The sequence below is a fragment of the Lithobates pipiens genome, unplaced genomic scaffold (genome assembly GCF_037356315.1).
Source record: "Lithobates pipiens isolate NorthernLeopardFrog02 unplaced genomic scaffold, aLitPip1_a1.2 Scaffold_25, whole genome shotgun sequence".
Classification (NCBI taxonomy): domain Eukaryota; kingdom Metazoa; phylum Chordata; class Amphibia; order Anura; family Ranidae; genus Lithobates; species Lithobates pipiens.
Genome location: NW_027507787.1, coordinates 227,421,214 through 227,445,451, shown reverse-complemented (window position 1 = coordinate 227,445,451; position 24,238 = coordinate 227,421,214). Strand labels below are relative to the sequence as shown.

At 42.7% G+C, this 24,238-nt stretch overlaps 1 protein-coding gene across 1 annotated transcript in view; it reads right to left on the bottom strand.

The window, feature by feature from the left end:
• LOC143930931 (alpha-2-macroglobulin-like protein 1) overlaps positions 1 to 24,238 on the bottom strand; it is a 281,168-nt gene that overhangs the window by 37,623 nt on the left and 219,307 nt on the right. Inside the window, exons 28-29 of the mRNA XM_077455621.1 lie at positions 12,138 to 12,300; positions 1,697 to 1,902 (exon numbers count right to left, since the gene is read on the bottom strand). Coding sequence (XP_077311747.1) covers positions 1,697 to 1,902; positions 12,138 to 12,300 — 369 coding nt within the window. The remainder of the gene's footprint in view (positions 1 to 1,696; positions 1,903 to 12,137; positions 12,301 to 24,238) is intronic.

Below are 24,238 nucleotides of genomic sequence, written 5' to 3'. Positions count from 1 at the left end.
GGGCCCTCCTGTACCTTTTGTATTGTACTGTAATTGTGTTGTCCCCCCCCCATACATTGTAAAAAGCGCTGCGTAAACTGTTGGCGCTATATAAATCATGTATAATAATAATAATAATAAATCCCGGACTGCGAGCCCCACATGTATGAATGAATGTATAAATCGTTAATAATAATAATAATAATAATGTTACAAAATGTTACATGCAAGAAAAGTTTTTGTACATCACAGGACTATTAAAGAAGGGTAAATGTGTACTATGGCTGTCAATATATTTTATGTTTCCATCAGTTTTTATTTGTTAAAGGGGTATCCTCTTTTTCGTACAAACTAAATTGAGTCATTGATCCTGTAAGTTGGGTGGAAATAGTTTGGTGCAGTCCCAGACGGGAGGGTAGAAGTTAATTGGTCTTTTTGGTGGGTATTTCTCTGAGTTCAACCCACTGATCTTGTGTTATAAAATAGAGACAGTAGTCCAAAGCAGAGAGGTTGAGGTCTAGGCCAAGAGCCCCAGAGAGAAAGTTCCCCTTACAGAAAAGAGAGATTTGGTGCCTGTAAAGGAGTGAGACAGAGAACAAAACCCGCGAGGAGCAGAATGATGTTGCTTGTTACTACTGTGATTTAAAGTCATCAGAACTTGTGGTTCGCCCTGAAGACATCAGACACTGGAGAATGCTTTTTTGGACTCTGTAATTACATTGACACAAACTTTGCAGATATGCCGGGACACTACACAACTTTGCAGATATGCCGGGACACTACACAAGCCTGAGTTAGGGTTTGGGATGTAGGGAAGAATTCCGTCTCTCAATATAATTTGTAATTATAATTTTGTAATGCCTTTTGTACTTTTTCAAGTAAAGTTTTGAAACCTTGTTCCCATCTGGTCTGAAGTTGCTAAAGTGGTGTGATGAAAATAACCGGCACCATCTCATGGTTCAGGTCACTAAGGTACTTTTGATATGAAGACATTATTACGGAAGTAATGTAGTGAGAAGACACCAGTGGGTACCTAGGGTAACAGATGTCTAACAAGCAGCCTGTTGGAAGCTTATGTCTGTTGCAGGTGAAATGGCTTCTAGCAGTGGGGCAGATTTTGTCAGCACTCCAGCGGTCTGTCTCCCATAGCAAGGTGCAGGTGCACTGCATGTCTCATTTTGCTACTGGTGAATTATAGTGGAAATGATGGAAAGGGGGAAATGGACAAGGCTCAACCTGTCCCTTATAAATGCAAGTTAACAGAGTTAACTGGAGAACAGCTATGGTGCAAGTGTGCACAGTGTACCTTCATCACTAAAAGTAGAGGTCCACCTTAAGGTTGAGTATTCCCTCCACGGCAGCCTCAGCCTTGTCCTAGAACATTGATGAAAATGGCACAAGAGCAAAAGGTACATTATGTGTATATGTACATTATGTGTAGAGCAAGTTAACCCATGACAGGTGCTTATCATAGCCCAGAAGAGCCCATCTCGGGGTAGGCCTCTCACGTAACTCTTGCTTGGCGCCCAATGAGGAGGGAAACGTGGAGGATGTGGCGACCACCCTACCCTGCCTACAAGTGTGTTTTAGGCAGGAGCTTTTGATTAGTCCTGAGACTGTCTGGGGATTTTGGAGCCACTTGTCTCTTCTACATGAAGTAGCTCTTTCCTCAGATGGCCATTTGTGTACCACATCATGGACACACTTTTTCTCTTACCTGTGTAGATAAGAAGCCTCCATAGGGGTTCTGTTGCTTGTTCAGCCAGTTGACAATCTCTTCAGCTTTTTCCACATCAGGTTTAGGTTGAGACAGCACAGCCAGTAAGACATATGCAGTCATCTCCACATCTAAAGATGCAGCTCTGTGCCAGTATGGGGCATCAGAGGAAGGAGTAGACTCACGTTCCCAATGTAGCTGTCTTTCTATAAAAGAGTAAAAGAGTAAAAAAACAAAAGCTTACACTAATTTAAATTAAATATATGCACATGAACAGTCTCCCTAACCAAATTATATGTGGCTATATTGGACAACCGTATAATTTCTATGTAGCAGTCTTGAACTCTCTCACACAACTGTTCTGGAGAAAATGATCAGGTAGGTTACAAAACCTTCTCTGACTGCTATTGTTTGCCTTTAAATAACTGTAAATGATGATGATATATTTAGCACTAACCCCTGAAGGAGCTGCTGGTTTGATTGGGCTTACTGTTACCTTCTTCACCTCGATTTGCGTCTAGGGGCTATAAAGAATAAAATACGTAAATTGCCCTTTTCTTTGTTTCTGTCATAAAATTTTGCTAATTAGTAATTTTTCTTCAGAAATTTATGCCAAAATTTATACTGCTACATATGTTTGGTAAAAATAAGCCAGATTAGTGTATATTATTTGGTCTTTGTGAAAATTATAGAGTCTACAATCTATGGTGCCAATCACTGAAAATTGATCACATCTGATCAGCCCTTCAGTACATCAGGTGAGTCTCATTTCTTGAGACACTAACAAGTCAGGAAAGTACAAATACCCCCCAAAATGGCCCCTTTTTAGAAAGTAGACATTCCAAGGTATTAAGTAAGTAGCATGGTGAGTTTTCTTAAGCTGTCATTTTTTCCCACAATTCTTTGCAAAATGAAGATCATTTTTTTTATTATTTTTCTTTTTTTTACAAAATTGTCATATCAGGTTATTTCTCACACACAGCATATGCATACAACAAATCACACCCCAAAATACATTCTGCTACTCTTCCCGAGTACGGCGATACCACATGTGTGAGATTTTTACACAGCATGGCCACATACAGAGCACCAACAATGAAGTGGCACTTTCAGACGTTCTACGAGCAAAAATGACGCATCTCATTTCACAGCCACCTATTACACTTTTGAAGGCCCTGGAGTACCAGACAATGGATTTGCCCATAAAATTACCCCATTTTGGAACGCTAACACCCCAACGTATAATCTGTGAGGCATAATGAGTCTTTTGAACAGTTCATTTTTTTCCAGTTTTTGTAAAATGTGGAAAAAAATGAAAATGCATTTTTTTTACACAAAGTTGTCAATTTATAGATATTTCTAACACATAGCATGTATATAGCAAAAATTACACCCCAAAACACATTCTACTACTCCTCCCGAGTATGGCAATACCACATGTGTAGGACTTTTACACAGCCTGGCCGCATAGAGAGGCCGAACATTGAAGTAGTACCTTCAGGCGTTCTAGGAGCATTTTTGAAGGTCCTGGAGCACCAGCACAGTGAAATTACCCACAAAATTACCCTATTTTGGAAAGGAAACACCCCAACTTATATTCTATGAGGCATGAGCTGCAAATAGGTACTCAGGTACTCTGATGGGCTGCAGATAGGTACTCTGGTACCCTGATGGGCTGATGAGAAGTACTTGAGTACTCTGATGGCCTGGTGACAGGTACTCGGGTACTCTGATGGCCTGGTGACAGGTTCTATGATGGGCTGGTGACAGGTACTTGAGTACTCTGATGGCCTTGTGACGGGTACTGGGTTACTCTGATGGCCTGGTGACAGGTACTGGGGTACTCTGATGGCCTGGTGACAGGTACTCGGGTACTCTGATGGCCTGGTGACAGGTACTCGGGTACTCTGATGGCCTGGTGACAGGTACTCGGGTACTCAGATGGACTGGGAAGGGTACTCAGGTACTCAGATGAACTGTGACAGGTATCCGGGTACTCTGATGGGCTGTGACAGGTATTCGGGTACTCTGATGGGCTGTGACAGGTACTCGGGTACTTTGATGGACTGTGACAGGTACTCGGGTACTCGGATGGACTGTGATAGATACTCGGGTACTCTGATGGGCTGTGACAGGTACTCGGGTACTCAGATGGACTGTGGCAGGTACTCGGGTACTCTGATGGGCTGTGACAGGTACTCTGGTACTTTGATGGGCTGTGACAGGTACTTATCCAAAACGTGTGTGAGGAGGAGAACCCGGTAACATCTCGTTACCGCGATTTGTTTACATTTATTGATCTGCTGTGATCACGTGGGTAAACAGCCAGCCAATGGCTGTTTACCAGCGTTGGTGACGAGCAGTGTTCCCAGGAACACGCCACCACTGGCATGCACGCGCAGCATGCTCACGATCACGCACTGTGCACAGTGGGGGTGGAATCATCTGTGATCGCCCATTGACTTCATCATGGCCGATCACATGGTAAACAGCCATGCCCAATGGCTGTTAACCCCCCTCGGTGGCGATTGGCGTCTCAGTGACACGCCGCCACCGAAGGAACAGGGATGCGCGTGCACGATCGCGCGCATTCCCTGTTTAAACGGGAGGATGTCATATGATGGCTTCCCGCAACAATAGGTGTGCCGCCTGACCATCATTTGATGGCTGGCGGTCAGCATCTAGTTAAATGGATTTTTATTTGCAAAAAAACGTAGTTAACTTAAAATATCATCAGAGGGTTAGGAGGAAAGTTCAGGTACTCTTAGTTTCAAAGTCAATAATAAAGGAGTTGCTTACTTTGACTAAATCCAGAGAATAGCCATTCACAACTGGATGTTCACTCAAGTTGTATAGTCCCTCTCTCACAAGGCCTAGCAGCCAACAAGGTGCTTAACTCAGGAACAAGTCTGTGCCACGGACGTTGTTGTAGAACATGTAGGAAACTAGAATTTGTAGAACATTCGTGTGGTACCAGTATCTTTCAGCCGGTTCGGTGATACCCACGACGTTGGATTCACTTAGGTCCCTCGGCCTAGTTTCCTTGCCTTGGGCTAGCCAGCCCCGAGACTTAAAGTCGGGTGGATCCGCACCCCAAGCCATAGCCTTCCTGGGGGCTGGTCAGGAGGACCAGGACCATGGAGTCAGAACATAATTATGGACTGGAACCCCAAACCACGTGACATCTGCATCTTAAATACCCTCTCCCACAAAGCACAGCAAGAGTGACACTCCCACTGGGCAGGCTCCGAGAGAAAGTAACCTTAAAGCACCCAACCAGACTGTGGTCCCATGCCTGCCAGAAGAGACAGTGTCCGAAGAGAGCCAGTTGGCTTGGCATTTTTTCATTTGTTATTGTTTTTGGGAGAAGAACCCCTGTGTGGGCAACCAAGTGCATGTATGAACTCTTGTTTATTTTGTTCCTTTTAATAAAAGTGGGCTACCATGCCCTTAAAATAAAGTTCCTGCTCCCTGTGAATTTACTGAAAAGACATCTACCACTGAGCTGTGTGTGTGTGTGTGTGTGTGTGTGTGTGTGTGTGTGTGTGTGTGTGTGTGTGTGTGTGTGTGTGTGTGTGTGTGTGTGTGTGTGTGTGTGTGTGTGTGTGTGTGTGTGTGTGTGTGTATATATATATATATATATATATATATATATATATATATATATATATATATATATATATATATATATATACATATATATATATATACATATACATATATACACACACACACACACACACACACACACACACACACACACACACACACTATAAATAGACCCGGGTACTGCCCTACGAGACATGTATCAATGCAAACGTTTTTAAAACAATCGACTTTTCAGGAGCAGTGATTTTAATGATACTTAAAGTGAAACAATAAAAATTTAATTTTCCTTTAAATATCATGCCTGTGGGGTCCCCTTAGTCTACCTATAAAGTGGCGCATTTGCACAATATATAGAACATGCCGCAGCAATAATTACATTTCTAAAGATAAAAAATTTATTTAAACATGCAATATAGATGAAATATCAATTAAAAAATTGGTACCATCCATTTCAGGCCCTACGGATCTGGTATGGATTTTGGAGAGGAACTCCACTCCAAAATGTAAAAAAAAATTGTCATGAATGCACTGATTGGCATCCATCCCTACAAAACTTTAAATTACAATGCCGCCTATCAGTGCCCATTCATGCCCATCCATGCCGCCTATCAGTGCCCATCCATGCCGTCTATCAGTGCCCATCCTAGCCGCCTATCAGTGCTCATCCTAGCCGCCTATCAGTGCCCATCCATGCCCATCCGTGCCACCTATGGTGGTAGAATGCCGTACGCGGCTAGGCTCCCAAAAAATACCACACATGTGGTATCCCCGTACTCAGGAGAAGCAGCAAAATATATTTTGGGGTGCAATTCCACATATAACTATGGCATGTGTGAGCAATATATCATTTAGTGACAACATTTTGTAAACGTTTTTTTTGTGTCAATATTCAATCACTTGGGACAAAAGCAATTCATCAATTCCCTTAGGGTGTCTACTTTCCAAAATGGGGTCATTTGGGGGGGGGGGGGTTGTACTGCCATTTTAGCACCTCAAGAAATGAGATAGGCAGTCATAAATTAAAAGCTGTGTAAATTCCAGAAAATGTACTCTAGTTTGTAGACGCTATAACTTTTGCGCAAACCAATAAATATATGCTTATTGACATTTTTTTTACTAATGACATGTGGCTGAATAAATGTTGGCCTAAATGTATGACTAAAATTGAGTTTATTCGATTTTTCTTATAACAAAAAGTAGAAAATATCTTTTTTTTTCAAAATTTTCAGTCTTTTTCCTTTTATATCGTAAAAAATAAAAATCGCAGAGGCAATCAAATACCATCAAAAGAAAGCTCTATTTGTGAGAAGAAAAGGACGCAAATTTCGTTTAGGTACAACATTGCATGACCGCGCAATTACCAGTTAAAGCAGTGCAGTGCAAAATTGTAAAAAGACCTCTGGTCCTTAGGCTGACAATTGGTCCGGGGCTTAAGTGGTTAATGGGGATGTTTAAGAATAAGCCATTATGCCATTTAGTCAAAATGATCTCACTCTCATGATATGTAGAAGAAGACTAATTATGTTATCCAATAACTTTCAATATCATTTTTAATCCCATACTGCCACTACTGAAAACTGTTTACCGACACTACATTTTTTCCTATAGATTTGTCCAGGAAATGACATATGATTTAATGTCAATCATGAAAGGCATGTCCACACCCACTCCTGGAGGGAATATAGAGGGTTTACACATGAGATTGAGGGAGAATGAACAACAGAGAGCTGAATGGAAACAAAACGGAAAATGTAGGAATGATAGAGAAGTACTTTGGGACACCCAGCTGATACCTCTCAAAACAACAGATTTCTTAAATCTCTGGTGAAGTATTAATTTATATGTTTACCTTTTTGGTAATTGAAGTTGTTTGAGCATATGCTTAACTAACCCAATCAATGAATCAATGTTGGTAGTTTCAGTTTTGGAGTGAAATGAATTATAACTGCAGCATGAATTTGTTTCCCCTTAGAACAAAGAGAGATACATATCTTTTTATATCTCAACAAAACTGACTTCAAAGTCTTATAATTGGATTATTCATAGTATGTGTTGAACCATAGATGTATATGGTTAACAAAATTGTCCATGTACCATAAAAGAGGTTTAAACTTGTAGATCTGCTTGTTTGAGAAGAAATCACAATTTGTTAGAATTAACCATGAAAAGCTATTTACTAAGCCGTCATGAGATATTAAAACATGGTATTTTTGAAACAAAAGCTTGTGGGTAATTTCCTCATCATATGTATCACCCATATATTTGATATTTAAAAGTATATTTTTTTGTATATCACCAATTATATTTGATATTATTTTGCACTGAAGTTACATATATTTATATATATATATATATATATATATATATATATATATATATATATATATTTTAGCACATCGCTGTATTAATTTTTGTCTTCAAACTAGCATGGATAAACAAATTTGAATTATTTGGTTGATTTATGGAAAGACGTGAAAATCTCCTGAACCATAGATTTTTGCATATTTCCATAAATATAAGTAGCGCTGGTATTTTTAATACCGATGCTAGTATTTTTGTTAATTTAAGTTTGTCTGAAGCTGCAGTTTGGTTCAGACTAATTATGCTAAAGTTCTGGCTTCTGTACCAGTTTGGCTGGGTTGTGCTAATTTCCATTTGACCGTGGGTGTTGCGTGGGTGTTGCTGTCACCACCGGTAAGTGTTGGAAATGCAACAAGTTAAATGTATTGGGTACCCCTTTTACTCAGAAACAGTCCGGTGGAAGTGGTCAACCTGCTGTGCATTCTCGGTAAGGGTACCAACGCCATTGTCTGTCATTCGTTTTTCCTGACCTGATGACCCTCCTGGCCTGAGGTGTGTGTCGCCTTATTCAATGACTCGGGGGGCCGGCTGACCTGAGGCTCCACAACTGAAAGGTAGGCCCAGAGGCTCTGGGGCCTACTGATCCAGAGATGATCCTGTGCTGTCTTGCCTGCGGGGAGAAGCCAAGCAACTGGAGGATCCAGGGGAGGACTTTTCTGAGGAGGACCAAGCAATAAGGCTGGTGCCTCATGGAGAAGCCTGGAGACTCAGTTGGAGGATACATCCTGGGTTGTCTACCACACAGTAACCCGAGGTCGGTTGAAAGAATCAGGTACTGTGGGGAAACTCTTTAATTTTGCAAACTGAAGCTTATTGTGCCTCCCTGTGGCAGAGGATTGCATAACAAGATCGCTAAACTTATTAAGTCTGTGGCAGAGACTTTGTTTGAGCATCTCGCCGGCTGCTAGGTCAGTGAGAGAGGCCTATCCGGTGATTGCTAGATCCAGCTTGTGGGAATCGTTTGTCCTCTGGATCAAGGAAATACCTTTAACCAGCAAAACTACAAAGTTACCTGAATTCCCTTTATCCTCTACCCCTCTATTGCAAAAGTGTGTGTTTTTGTTAAGGACTAAGTGTCGGAGCTAATATTCTTTAATCCACTCTACAATGGGACCCCTAAGACGGACACAATGAGCAGGTGAGGTAACGGTAAGTACAACATAAACCAGCAGCTCCTTCGGGGGTGCTACATATAATACTGTTAATATTTCAGTATAAACATCTGATCAATCTATTAACCTTCTATGAGGAGGTGATCTGCCACCTAGATAAAGGAAGGCTCATAGACGTGATGTATCTGGATTTTGCAAAAGCATTTGACAGTTACCCATAAACTTTTACTGTACAAAGTAAGATCAGTTGGCATGGCCCATAGGGTGAGTACATGGATTGAAAAACTGGCTAAAGGGGAGAGTTCAGAGGGTAGTTATAAATGGGGAGTACTCTGAATGGGCAGGGGTTGATAAGTGGGGTCCTGCAGGGTTCTCTCCTGGGACCAATCCTATTTAATTTATTCATAAATGACCTAGAGCATGGGTCTTCAAACTACGGCCCTCCAGTTGTTTAGGAACTACAATTCCCATCATGCCTGGTCATGTCTGTGAATGTCAGAGTTTTACAATGCCTCATGGGATGTGTAGTTTCACAACAGCTGGAGGGCCATAGTTTGAGGATCCCTGACCTAGAGGATGGGATACATAGTTAAATCTTTGTATTTGCGGCCAATACTACGATAAGCAGGGCAATAACTTCTCCCTAGGATGTGGAAGAAGATTGTACAAATGAATGGGGTGGGTAACTACTGGCTTGGCTGATTATCCGATCTGGGTATTGAACTTTGGGCTGGCTGACTATCTGCTCTGGTTACTGGACTCTGGCTATGCTTGACTATGCTTTTTCTATTTACCTTTTTATTTTTATTAATAAACAAGTGTGATTTAATTGTACTTCTGTCTCAGTCTATTCATGGTTTCTGACACCTCCACTGTGCAGTTCGTTTTGCATAAAGTGGCCCCGATCCTTGACTTCTGGGGCTGGTAGCTCCTCCCTGCATCGTATAACCCCCTAGGAGAAGTGCTCCCGGCCCGATTTCCGAGCCTCGGAACTGGCTAGTTCGAGGCGCGGTAACTGGAAGGAGGATTCTAAGGTGTTTCGGTGCCATCTCAGGTTTGGAGAGGCCCAGCAACTCTACATTTGACCAGGGGAGGACTCTTCAGTAAGAGAGCCATGCACAAGGCTGGCTGCTCGGTAAGAGCCTGGAAGCAGAGCTGCCATGGACATTGATCGAATCCACAATTCTTACAGTACCGCAAGACCGGCTGAAAGATTCTGGTACAGTAAGAAAGGTACCTACTTCTACCCTTCCAGTCGTAACTAAGTTTCCAACCAAGTCTGTGTGAGAGATTTTGAAAGCTAAAATTACCTGTTGGCTGCTAAACCCAAAACCTAAGGATTTATCCAACAGTTAAAGGATCCAGTTGTGAGTGGCTGTTCCCTGGATTTTGTACATAGAAAGAGACTTTATTTGAAGTCAGCAGTTGCAAGCACCTGAGCTAAACTTTACCCTGATACCCTCTATTCCCAACTTAGAGAGTGAGTTTGTTCATTTGTTTCATGCAAAATAAAAATCCTAACAAGGAATTCAAGTTTCGGTCTCTACAGTTACTGGGTTATCAACCCTGGGAAGCCCTAGACAAGAACAACGAGTATGAACTGGAGAAGGTAATCTGTAAACCCAGAAAATTTCAGCTGCTCCTTTGGGGGTTAGTGCTACATATGGATCGCGGAACAGATGCCTAAGAACCTCTCAGAGGTTGAGTGATTCCATAGGCTCTGTGAACACAAAACATTGGATTTATTCTTTCGATACTCTTTCACCAGCGGGACTCAACAAGGAACTAGAGGTGTCTACTATATTATAACATTTTCCCACAATAATTACCCTTTTTCCCCCCCCTAATTTTCCCTAGGTAACTCTTCCTTATCACGATGATTTTCATATAAAATACTTTTCTGTCTTGGGGTTGACGGAGGTTTGTCCCAATATTAAGTAAATATAGTGTTATTGTTAATGTCTAAACATCTAATTCCCCCCGCTTTTCATCCCTACCCAAAAACTTCCCCTGCCCCCCTTTAGCTCTGGGTATTTCATGTTGAAAAGTATGTCACATAGTTTCCGCTAGATGGCAGTGTTAAAAGGCATATATAAGACTGTTATCAGCCAAAGTCTCACTATCTTGACAAAGGAGCATGCCTGGAGTTCCATCCACCAGTGTCCATGCTCCGAAAACGCTGCGGAAACCCACCAGTGATGTCATCACGCCCTGCACCAGGTTCCAGCCCTCACCATCGGCCTGATCCAAGCCTCGGTTTCATTGCTGTGGTCCCAGAGATCCTGCTGGCTAGGATTTCTCCCCCAAAGGCAGAAAAAATCAGCTTTTCAGAACGTCGCTCTGCAGTGAATGCCACGCCAGTGTGGATGGACTTGTGCCTTACTTCCTTAACCTCCATGTAAGTGGATAATGAACCTTTATTTAATTAAAATGTTTACAGTTCTAAGCTAGAGGCGCCTGTGTTTCTCTTCTCATCAGCAATGACATGCAATGCTAAGCTTTTACAAGCAAAGCAAACAGAATATTGGCATGCATTAAAAAGAGAATTACAGTAACTCCAGAGATAAAACATTAATTCTCCCACTCTACAAGACTTTGATCTGGCCTCACCTAGGTATGCTGTCCAGTTCTGGGCACCAGTTCTGAGGAAGGATGTACTGCAGAGCGTAACTATATACTAAACTGACTGCACTATATATGCTGAACTGTATTATATATTCTACATGTACTGCACTATATACTCTGAACTGTATTATATATACAGAGCCTTGAAAAAGTATTTATACCCCTTGCCTTTGGCCAATCATGGCTCTCACAGCACATCACACTGTGATTGGCCAAAGCATACAGGTCAGGTGCATGCTTTGGCCAATTAGCAGCTGTCAATGCACTGCGATCTTACAGTGCATTATGGGGAGCTCCACGATGGGCGAAATTCCTGCAAGCGCCCCATATGTTCGTTTGTTCTATGAACAAATGAGCACACAATGTTTGAGTCGAACTTACGTTCGACTCAAACATTGGGACCATCCCTACTTTATAGCACTGCAGCACACCACCTGAATGGTTCTTAGTGCTGCCCTTCCCTCTCCTAGTGAAAGCTCTGCTGTACAGGGAATTATGACAGGCTGATACTGAATCAAATGCAAATACTTACACTAGAACTAAAAATGCATTTAATGGCATGAATGCAAACCTATTTATTGCCGTTTTTAATATGTTACAGGAGTTCACATTTATCAATTACTGGTTACTATGAACATTCCTTTTCTTATGCACTTCTCCAGTTTTATTTTATTAACATCAAGCTCAGGAGAAAGATGGAAGTTCCATGGTAGAAATACTCCATCAGTACTCACTTCCTCTCACCGCCTTTTCATCCAGTTTGTCGAATACTATTTTCCCGAGCTCCACTTCTTTGCACAAAGTAAAGGTGTAGGCAAGAAGAGCCAGAGTGTATACATTGGTCACATTTACAGCTTCCTTCTGCAGACAAGACACTGCGTCCCTGATCAGAGGGTCCTGGATAAGAATACAATTTTAGTATGTTATTTTTTTATTTGAATGGCCAGCTTGGTTTAGTTAATTTCCTGACATTTATTAAGAGTAATCCAGGGCTTTTTTTCTGAAAAAATAGGTGCAGGAACTCAACTACGACCCTCTAAAATCCCCCTCCCCTCCACCACACACACCTTCCAAACCATCCATCCAACCTCTATCAAATGGTGTGGTCAAATTTCACTTACAGTGGAAGGGTCTTAAAGGTACATAAATCTTGTACCACAAACCGTCATAGCTGTAGGCCAGTGCATCGATGTAGAATATCGTGGTTATGGCAGCAGATAGCTGCCATAACCCTGGAGTTTTCTGAAATGGCAGGCGATCCTCTTTACGATAAAAGTGGTGATATATTATGTCTCAGGCAGAGTGTCATAAATTGAAAACCAATTGGGGAGTTTCGCATTGACCGTAAATGACCTTGTTGATGCACATGAGGATAATCTTGAGGATCACGCTTGGATCAAACACAAGCTGGTGGACCTGGAGGACAGGACGCGTCGCAACAACATAAAAATCAGAGGAATTGCGGAAACGGTGCAACCCCACAAGCTAACAAGCTATGCAAAAGGGCTTTTCAAAGCATTACTGCCTGACCTACAAAATATGGAAAGGGTGATTGATCGTATCCACGTTTTCCGAAACCGCCATCCCTGCCTGACACCATTCCACGGGATGTGATTTTACGCATACACTTTTACCATATCAAGGAACAAATTATGCGGAAATCCAGAGGTGAGCAATCCCTACCTGATCCATATTCACACCTTAAAATATTTGCTGATTTATCACAATATACTCTCCAAATGCGTAGGGAACTAAATACAGTTACCGAAGCATTGAGAAAGTATAATCTTTCATACCAGTGGATAAATACTGTTAAGATTTTGATTACTTACAAAGGGGCTAAATTCACAGCTTGCACTCTGAATAAAGGTTTGCAGCATCTCCGCTCATGGGGAATAATCCCAGAAAACACAAATCCACCATCGCAGGCACTCTATTCCACATCCTGATGGTCAACTTACTCAGCGCCACCCGCTACTCCCCCAGTCGTTGAATGGGGTCCTACTAAGCTAGCATCTATATCCCAGTCTGATACGTGGCTCTGACTAGGCCCACTTGAACTTTTTCCCCACAATTTAGCCAATTAAGTGCACAGCACTTTCCTGCAAGGCCGATTGTTTGACCACTTGGCACACAGTTGTCTGTTTTTCTCTTTTTTTCTAGTTTTTGTTTGCTTGATCGTTGCCTACCATTTCTAGTTTTTTTGTTTTTTATTTTACCATACAGCTTAACCTTGGTGGCATATACTCTATTGCGCTAAATACTTGCAGACAACTTCTACAGTACTCCTATCAAGCTAACATCTTAGATCTCTTTTGAACTTTTTGTCTCCTCTACATTCAGAATGACTATCAAATTCCTGATGATAAAGGCTAAAGGCCTCAACCATTCAGTAAAAAGGTCTTCCCTCTGGAAACTGGCTAAGGAATCTCACTGCGACATTCTGTGTGTGCAAGAAACACACTTCAAAGCCTCGTCACCACCTAATTGCTCCAATAGCCAGTTCCCGCATATCTTCACAGCATGCACAGACTCTAAGAAAAGAGGGGTCTTAATAGCAGTCAAATCTTCTATAACCTTTGAATTACAAGACATGGTACTGGACCACAATGGCCAGTACATCATATTAGTATGCTCCCTGAAGTGATTGTAAGGCTTTGTTCTTTATTTTATTTTTAAATAACAAACATATCATACTTACCTCCTGTCAGGGATGGGTTAGCCCTTCCTTCTCTGGGCTGGCCGCTCAGCTGTCGGCTAATTGCCAGCTCTCTTCTCTCTCCACAGTTACCAGCTGTTCCGGATGATGCTTGTCTGACCTGCCTACTTAAAGCCTTCCAGCTCACTTTTCCTCTGCCTTCGCCTTGGTCATATCACTAGAAACCATCTCCTGCGGTTTGTTTCAAGACTGACTTGCTGACATCCTTCCAGGCTCCTTATCCTGCTTGCAGTTGCTCTCCTTGGATCCCTGACTTCTGGCCTGGCTGATTATCCGATCTGGTTATTGAACTTTGGACTGGCTGACTACCCGATCTGGTTACTGGACTCTGGCTATGCTTGACTACACTTTTTCTATTTACCTTTTTATTTTTATTAATAAAAAAAATGTGTGATTTAATTGTACTTCTGTCTCAGGCTATTCATGGTTTCTGACACCTCCACTGTGCAGTTTGTTTTGCACAAAGTGGCCCCCAATCCTTGACTTCTGGGGCTGGTAGCTCCTCCCTGCATCGTATAACCCTCTAGGAGAAGTGCTCCCGGCCCCGCCCTCCGGGTCATTGGATTTGATTGACAGCAGAGGGAGCCAATGGCTGCGCTGCTATCAATCTATTCAATCAAATGCAGAGACAACGGGCAGAGGGGAAGAGCACCTCTCCAGTGTGGGAAATACAGGGCTCAGGTGAGTAAAAATTGGGGGCTGGTCAGTGACAGAAGTTTTTTAACCTTAATGCATAGGATGCATTAAAGTGAAAAAAACATGAGGGTTTACAACCACTTTAAGTGTAAATATGAGATCTGGGGTCTTTTTGACCCCAGATCTCACATAAAGAGGTCCTTTGTAAACATCCCTTGTAATAGAAAAAAACATGATAGGACCTCTTAAATATGAGATCTGGGGTCAAAAAGACCTCAGATCTCACATTTACACTATAATGCAATAAAAAAATTAAATAAAATTACATGTCATTTCATTTAAAAGATCAACAAAAAAAAGTCTCTAAGACTCTTCCGTCCTGCAATAGTGTGGAGACGAGTGGGGCCATCTTCCCCTCACTCATCTCCATACCACAGAGGAGAACAAATCCGATTGACTTACCGGAGTCGCCAGCAGCAGCAGGTAATAGTGATAATAATAGTGATCTTGCATCGAATTTGCAGAGACCACTGTTATCCAAATGCGGACCGCCCGCTAAAGAAGAGGATACCGGGGTTATGGTAGCTAGCTGCTGCCATAACGACATCCCTCTTCAAACAGCTGATGTATAACGACGGCAGGTGGTCCGTAAGTGGTTAAATTCTATGTATGTCGTCACACTGGTCCTTTGCCTTTCCAAAGTGGTGGTAAAAATATTGCTTGCTGCATTGAAAACATGACAAGATGGGAGAAGGCGGAGCCTAGCCAAGAGGTAATGCTGGCTTAGAGCTCCATTCTCAGCAGGACAACGGAGCCATATAACGGCGGAGGTAACTTGACCCTCCGCACATATATCATACCAAACGGTAGATAAATCTACAATCTACACCTTACTACAAATCTACACCTTACATTGGTGACATTTGGGGGGGGGTCAGAGGAGACTCATGAGGCAGAAAATTAACAAGAAAGCGCCGCCTCACACACACAGCAGTATGGCACTGAAACCCTCCCCCTCTGAGGGGAGACACAGTGAGGAGAACAGACAGACAGCCCCTTCTGCTGCTTTACATAAAGATGTTCTCTCATTAAAAGCACATAGGCCGCGTACACACGGGCGGACTGTTCGCCCAACCTTGTCCGCTGAACAGTGTTTGGGCGGACAGTCCGCTCGTGTGTGGGCTTTCAGCGGACAGTTTCAGCGGACAGTTGGACGGACAAAGTCTTTCGGAAATTCCGAAAAACTGTCCGCTGAAACTGTGTTTGAGCGAACAGTCCGCCCGTGTGTGGGCTTGTCCGCTGTACTTTCGAAATGAGCGGACTGTTCCCGCTCGGAAAGTCCGCCCATTTCGAGCGCGTGTACAGGTAGGCGGGGCCCGCGAAGGAGACGTCGCGGGCTCCGCCGCCTGGAATGGGCTTAAAGGGGAACCCCAACGCCGAAAAAAATCGGCGTGGGGGTTCCCCCAAAGTCCACACCAGACCCTTGTCCGAGCACGCTACCCGGCCGGCCAGGAAAGGGGGGCGAGCGAGCGCGCCCCCCCTCCTGAGCCGTACCAGGCCGCGTGCCCTCAACATGGGGGGTGCCTTGGGGAAGGGGGGGCCGCGCGGCCCCCCCACCCCAAAGCACCTTGTCCCCATGTTGATGAGGACAAGGGCCTCTTCCCGACAACCCTGGCCGTTGGTTGTCGGGGTCTGCGGGCGGGGGGCTTATCGGAATCCGGGAGCCCCCTTTAAGAAGGGGGCCCCCGGATACCGGCCCCCCACCCTATGTGAATGAGTATGGGGTACAATGTACCCCTACCCATTCACCTGTGAAATAAAGTACAAAAAAAAACACAACACAGGGAAAAAATATTTTATTGCACAGCTCCGGGGGTCTTCCGTCTTCGGGGGTCTTCTCGCCGGACTCCTCCGCTATCTGTGTGTAGCTCTTTTACTAGCGGAGGAGTCCGGCTTTCTTCCTCCCCGCCGCCGGCCTCTTCTCCCGACTTCGGGGGTCTTGTCCCCCTCTTCGGTTCTTCTGCCGGGCCACCGCGCCTTCTTGTAGCTCTTTTACAGGCGGTGGCCTGGTCTTCTGTCGCCGCTGTCGTCGTCGTCGCCGCCGCCGCCGCCGCCGCCGCCGCCTTCCGTTCTTGTTCTTCTTCTTCTTCTCCTGGAGATGTTGACTCGACGATCTCTCCGGCCGGAATGCCAGGGACACGCTCCGCTGCCACTTATATAGTGACAATGGGGCGGTGTCACATGGTATATGTCACATGGGTTGGTCACATGGGTTGATGTCACATGGGGACTATGACATCGTAAGGGGGCGGGGTCACCATGTGACCAACCCATGTGACATATACCATGTGACACCGCCCCATTGTCACTATATAAGTGACCGCACAGCGCGGCTCTGGCATTCCGGCCGGAGAGATCGTCGAGTCAACATCTCCAGGAGAAGAAGAAGAAGAAGAACAAGAACGGAAGGCGGCGGCGGCGGCGGCGGCGACGGCGACGACGACGACAGCGGCGACAGAAGACCGGGCCACCGCCTGTAAAAGAGCTACAAGAAGGCGCGGTGGCCCGGCAGAAGAACCGAAGAGGGGGACAAGACCCCCGAAGTCGGGAGAAGAGGCCGGCGGCGGGGAGGAAGAAAGCCGGACTCCTCCGCTAGTAAAAGAGCTACACACAGATAGCGGAGGAGTCCGGCGAGAAGACCCTCGAAGACGGAAGACCCCCGGAGCTGTGCAATAAAATATTTTTTCCCTGTGTTGTGTTTTTTTTTGTACTTTATTTCACAGGTGAATGGGTAGGGGTACATTGTACCCCATACTCATTCACATAGGGTGGGGGGCCGGTATCCGGGGGCCCCCTTCTTAAAGGGGGCTCCCGGATTCCGATAAGCCCCCCGGCCGCAGACCCCGACAACCAACGGCCAGGGTTGTCGGGAAGAGGCCCTTGTCCTCATCAACATGGGGACAAGGTGCTTTGGGGTGGGGGGGGCCGCGCGGCCCCCCCTTCCCCAAGGCACCCCCCATGTTGAGGGCACGCGGCCTGGTACGGCTCAGGAGGGGGGGCGCGCTCGCTCGCCCCCCTTTCCTGGCCGGCCGGGTAGCGTGCTCGGACAAGGGTCTGGTGTGGACTTTGGGGGAACCCCCACGCCGATTTTTTTCGGCGTTGGGGTTCCCCTTTAAGCCCATTCCAGGCGGCGGAGCCCGCGACGTCTCCTTCGCGGGCCCCGCCTACCTGTACACGCGCTCGAAATGGGCGGATTTGCCTCCGCCTTACGTGGGCGAGTCCGTTCATTTCAAAAGTTGAGCGAACTGTTTGCCCAACCTTGTTCGTCAAACAGTCCGCTCGTGTGTGGGCAAGTCCGCTCATGCAAATTTTGAGCGGACTGTTTGCCGAAACTGTTTGACGAACAAGGTTGGGCAAACAGTCCGCGCGTGTGTACGCGGCCATAGTCTCTCTAACCAAATACCTGAGAAAAATATGTCAGTTCTGGAGAATTTAGAACTTTCCACAGAAAAAGACTTATCCCCTCCTGTAACGCTGAAACAAATAGAAAATCTGCTTCAAAAATCACTAAAAACCAATGCAGATATCATCACCACAAGCCTTACCAAAGAAATTTGAATACTTGGTCAGCGTACATCGGCACTGGAAATTAGAGCAGACGATCTGGAAAATTATACATCTAACATTGCCTCAGAAATAGATTTTCTTAAAGAGGAAAATTACATATTACAATCCAAAATTGGAGGATTTCGAAAATCGTGCAAGACGCTCCAATATACGTATTAGAGGAATACCCGAATCTGTGACTGATTTAAACGGTGCTATTACTGCACTTTTTCAAGAATTACAACCAGCTATCCCACTAGAGCGTCTTGAAATGGACCGGGTTCATAGAGCCCTAGCACCAACGAAAATAGATGGTCCTCCCCGTGACATTATCGCAAAATTGCATTTCTACCGCACTAAGGAACTACTGCTAAATACAGCTAGAAATAAAGATCCCCTAATTTTCCAGGGTCATAAATATCAATTATTCACAGACCTCTCACAGATTACAGTCAACAAAAGAAGAACCCTGAAACCACTACTGCAAATATTACAGCGAAATTACATAATCTACCAATGGGGCTTTCCTTTCTCAGTGCGTTTTACTTTCCAAAGTCGCAAATATATGTGCCGAACAGCTAAGGACCTGCAAACTACTTTACAGAAACTAGGGATGATAAACACATCAAGAGATGCTGCGGACACTCGCCAAAAATCATCCTCATATGCTGATACTCCCTCCTCTGCTTCAAGAAGAGAAGAAGACTACAATCCACAGAAAAGAAGTCGCATACAATCTCCACCTCCAGATCTGGCTGACACTATGGACTGATAATAAACACTTGTACTGAGGCTACTATCTTGCCTTTTCAACAGAATGGCTACTGCCGAGTTTTTTCTCTGATTTCCAATCAATATTTTTACCATAATCTTATTTAAGAAATGTTCCTAATAATTTAGGCACCTTATTATAACTTTTTTTTTCTCTCTCTTCTCTTCTCTGTCTCTGAGGCTGCCTTAATCTTACATTTTTATTTTTTGCTTGAAAAATGAAATTATATGATTGGCTCTTGGTGTCCTGCAGGGAAGTTCCTTGCACCCTCTCTTGCTACCCTCAGCAGCTCGGTGTACACCGGGCAGTTGACAGTGGCTCATGTACCCTTGGAGGGAGAGTTTTTCTCCTCCCAACGGACACATTAAGAACATAGATATGTTAAGATATATTTCAATATTGTATATTAATTGTATTTTCTTTTTCAGTCATTATCTCCTTTCCCTCCACCCCTATACTCTGGAGACAAATAATTTCTTATATGACACACGTTCTAACATAAACACCAACACATATTTACTTTTCCCCACTCCATGGCCCCATTAAACATCATATCATTAAATACTCAGGGACTAAACGTTCCACACAAACGCACTAACGCCTTCCGCACATTTTCATCCAAGAAAGCACATATAGTTTGCCTCCAAGAGACTCATTTTGCGTCACAATCCACTCCCAAATTTTTCAGTAAAGACTACCCCCAAGTATACACAGCTTCGTCCTCCTCTAAAAAACGAGGCGTGCTTATAGCTTTCCATCGCAATACACCATTTTCACTAATGAAGGAAATCAAGGATCCAGAAGGTCGTTACTTGATTCTTAAAGGACACCTACTTGATACCGCTATCACCATTACATCATACTACGCTCCTAACAAAAATCCTATTTCTTTTCTTTCTCATTTATTTCAAACTATAGAACACCACAAAATAGGTACTACAATTCTATGTGGAGATTCTAATCAGACCATATTCCCATTTTTGGATAAATCACCAATCCCACAGTCACATACAGCAGACAAACAACTCTTATCAAAACTAATTACAAAACATAACCTAGTAGATACTTGGAGAGAAATGAATCCAACCAAGAGACAATACACACATTACTCGTTCCCTCATCGCTCATTCTCTAGGATAGACCATCTATTTATGTCCATAGGGCTAATTCCAGAAATAATATCTACAAAAATGATTCCCATCCCATGGTCTGATCATAGTGCAGGCTACATTACTGTTGCCTCTATAATTCCAAAAAAAAAAGATCCAACATGGATATTAAGAGATTTCCTACTCAAAAATCCAGCTCATAAAAATAATATTGAAATTGCGCTCAAAGATTATATAAAATATAACTCCACACCTGATGTCTCTCCGACTACATTATGGGAAGCACACAAACCTGTTCTCTGTGGCATATGCCTACAGCAAGCGAACATATTCAACAGAGAGCGGAAAATCCTTTGTCAGACTTTAGAAACAAATTTCAATAAATGTCACGCAGCATTCCAAAATAACCCTTCTTCTTTATCTAAAATAAATCTTGACAAAGCTAAATTGGAATTTGATCTATTCCTTACTGAAGCAGCGGATAAAACCATCAAGAGATCACAACACAATTTCTATATCAATGCGAATAAACCTCACACACTATTAGCCAGGGCATTAAAATCCTGCCAGAACCCAACGAAACCGATACGTCTGAAAATCTCTAGGGGGGTATACACAAATAATCCTTTAAAAATATTACAAAAATTCAAAACACAATTAAAAAATGTATACTCTTCTAATAATGAGTTGGACCCTTCTAGAGCAAATGATTTTTTCTCTCATATATCTCTACCGACACTATCTAAAACACAAATGAAAATGGAGGAACCAGTGTCAATTATAGAGGTATATGAAGTTATCAAAAATCTGAAACTAAATAAAAGGCCAGGTCCTGATGGTTTTTCTGTGCTGTATTACAAAACGTTTGTAGACACCCTATCTCCAGTCTTGACAAACACTTTTAATTCCCTTTTGGAAGGTCATTCTTTTAGAAGAGAAACCCTAACTGCAATTATCTGTATGCTCCCTAAACCTCACACAGACGATTCAATATGGTCTAATTATCGCCCTATTTCGTTATTAAATTTGGACATAAAAATTTTAGCAAAAATTCTAGCTAACAGATTAAATACTATTATAGGCAATCTAATACATCGTGATCAAGTGGGCTTCATTCCATTACGTCAAGCAGGAGATAATATTAGACGTGCAACACTCCTGTCACATGCCGCTAAAGAAAGACGTATTCCCACTTGTTTTCTTTCTTTAGATATTATGAAAGCTTTTGACACAGTATCTTGGTCATATATGAACTATACCCTTTCCAAATGGGGATTCGGCCCTCATTTTTTACGATGGATCTCTAGTTTGTATCAAGATCCCAAAGCTTATATCAGATATGCAGGGTACAAATCGGACGAGTTTAATATACTGAGGGGGACTCGTCAAGGATGTCCACTTTCGCCATTATTATTTGCTTTACTCATTGAACCTTTAGCACAAAGAATTAGAATGGAACCCACTATAACAGGTATTGAAATGGATGGCTTTCATCATAAGCTCTGTTTATTCGCAGACGATATTCTCCTTTTTCTATCTTCTCCACATGTTTCGGCCCCAAATCTTATGGTTGTACTACAAGAATTCTCATTTATTTCGGGCCTTAAGGTCAATATTCAAAAATCTTCAGCATTAAACATTTCACTTGTCGAAAAAGATAAACAATCTTTACAAAATTCACTACCCTTTAAGTGGGTAGATCATAGCCTCCCATATCTGGGTGTGCAGTTTACTCCTAACCCCTCCGATTTATTTGCAGCTAATTACCCAGCTCTATTAAAAAATATTACAAGGTCGTTATCTAATTGGTCATCAATGCCGATATCATGGTTTGGGAAAATCAATATCATAAAAATATCTGTTCTTCCGAAATTTTTATATTTATTCAGAACTCTCCCGATTCATATTCCTGCATATTTTCTTAGGCTGATTCAACAAAAAGTAACAAAATTTACTTGGGGGAAAATAAAACCCAGACTTCACAAAAAAAACACTTGTTCTCCCCAAAGCTTTGGGTGGTTTGGGATTCCCAGACTTTAACATATATTATAAGGCAGCTCAATTATCTCAATTAACAAAATATCACTCTTCTACAGAGATTCCTTTATGGGTCCTCATTGAAGCTGTAGACTGTGATCCTCTTCCTATAAACAATATATTATGGTTACAACCTGCGGATTGTAAGTCTATAAATAACCCCATTTCTAAGCACTCTCTATCTATATGGGATAGGTATAGAAATTCACATGGTCTGCAATCTCCACAAAATTGCTATTATCTTTCCACAAGAATCTGACTTTTTACCCAGCCTGGAAATATCCCAAAACCTTTAAAGCTTGGTCTAAGGCTGGTATCACTTGTCTATATAATTTAACTTCAAATACATCAATAAAATCTTTTACAGATCTATGTGAATTATATAAGCTTCCACAATCAGAAATATTCAGATATCTCCAAATCAAAGATTTTTATACTCCTCTTCTCAATTTAAATGTAAACTTACATAATATTTCTCAATTTGAAAGATTTTGTCTCAAGGAACCACATGCTAAAGGTCGTATTACATCATTGTATACACAATTGATATCTAATTCTAATACTGTTATACCTAAATATGTGGCCAAGTGGGAAAAAGATTTGGATTGTACGATCGATTCTAGGTCTTGGTCCAACATATCATCTTTCACAAAATCTTCCTCTATAAATATATTGGCGTCTGAATCATCATATAAAGTTCTCAACAAATATGTGCCTTTGCTTGGGATAACCTCCGCCCGTTAACCACGCAAATAAAAGGCGCTTAGCATTAAAAAATATGCTTTCTACCTGGGAGTTGTGGAATTTAAGCAGCTGTTCTAAAAGGTATTAAATCAATAAAACCGCTAAAAGGTATTAAATCAATAAAACCACTAAAAAACATTAAACAAAAATCTGCGAGGTGGATGGATAAATCAATTCACCCGTAGAAAAAACAGCGCATAATATTCAAATAAAAGAAAAGAAATAATATACAAATTGCGCTAGTGCAACCTATTGTTCTATGGAAAGAATATTTCTATCTTCCCAAATGTAACCATACAATCACAATATTGTCCATGAACACTGTCCATATATCTAAATTGTACTGAGTACTTAGGATAGTTTCAGGAAACGAATTGAAACAGTATGTCTATTTCAGTCCATCCACAGACAATAAAATTAATAGCCAAAACAAAAATAGAATGTCCTGGTATAAATCAAGAGGAGTGTACGATGCAATCCTCCCTTAATATGAAAAAACAGTGGTCACGAATTTGCTGGGGTACAATCTCAAGACTGGGGTGACCCCCCCTTAGTAATGCTCTTACCAGATATGCCTGGTTACATAGGCTCTTCGAAAATGCTCCTCATCCGCTCGATTTCATCCGGTTCGTCTGCACTAGGTAATACACGGTCGGATGTGCTTAGATACGCGGGCTCTCAGATGTTCCTCATCGGCTGGATCCCATCCACTGCATACACGATCGGATGTGCTTGGTTACACGGGATCTCAGATGTTACTCATCGGCTGGATCCCATCCACTGCATAAGTGCCGGGTGATTCAAGATCTCCGAAAGAAGCAATTACGGGAAACAAACATAGCGTAATACTGTCTTATGAAAACACAATTTATTTAAATAAAAATGTTGCACTCACACAAAGTTAATTCTTTAAAGCATTGGTTCACTCAGCGTGCATAGTTCTTAATCACAGTCTCAGGGGAAATAATAGCATCAGCCGCTAATGGCCGTCACCACTTAGTAGTTCACGGTTAAAGCTGTGCGACTCTTCCTCCCTCCTGTCAGTTCCTCTATGCTGCGAACGTGTGCTACCACCCTGACGCGTTTCGTCGTATTGACATCATCTGAGGGTGGGGGCAATCAGTCCTGACTACACTTAAATACGTGCGGTATTAACCCTTCGTGGACATGTATAAATGTATAGCGGTTAATCTATCTATATTATGTACGTGG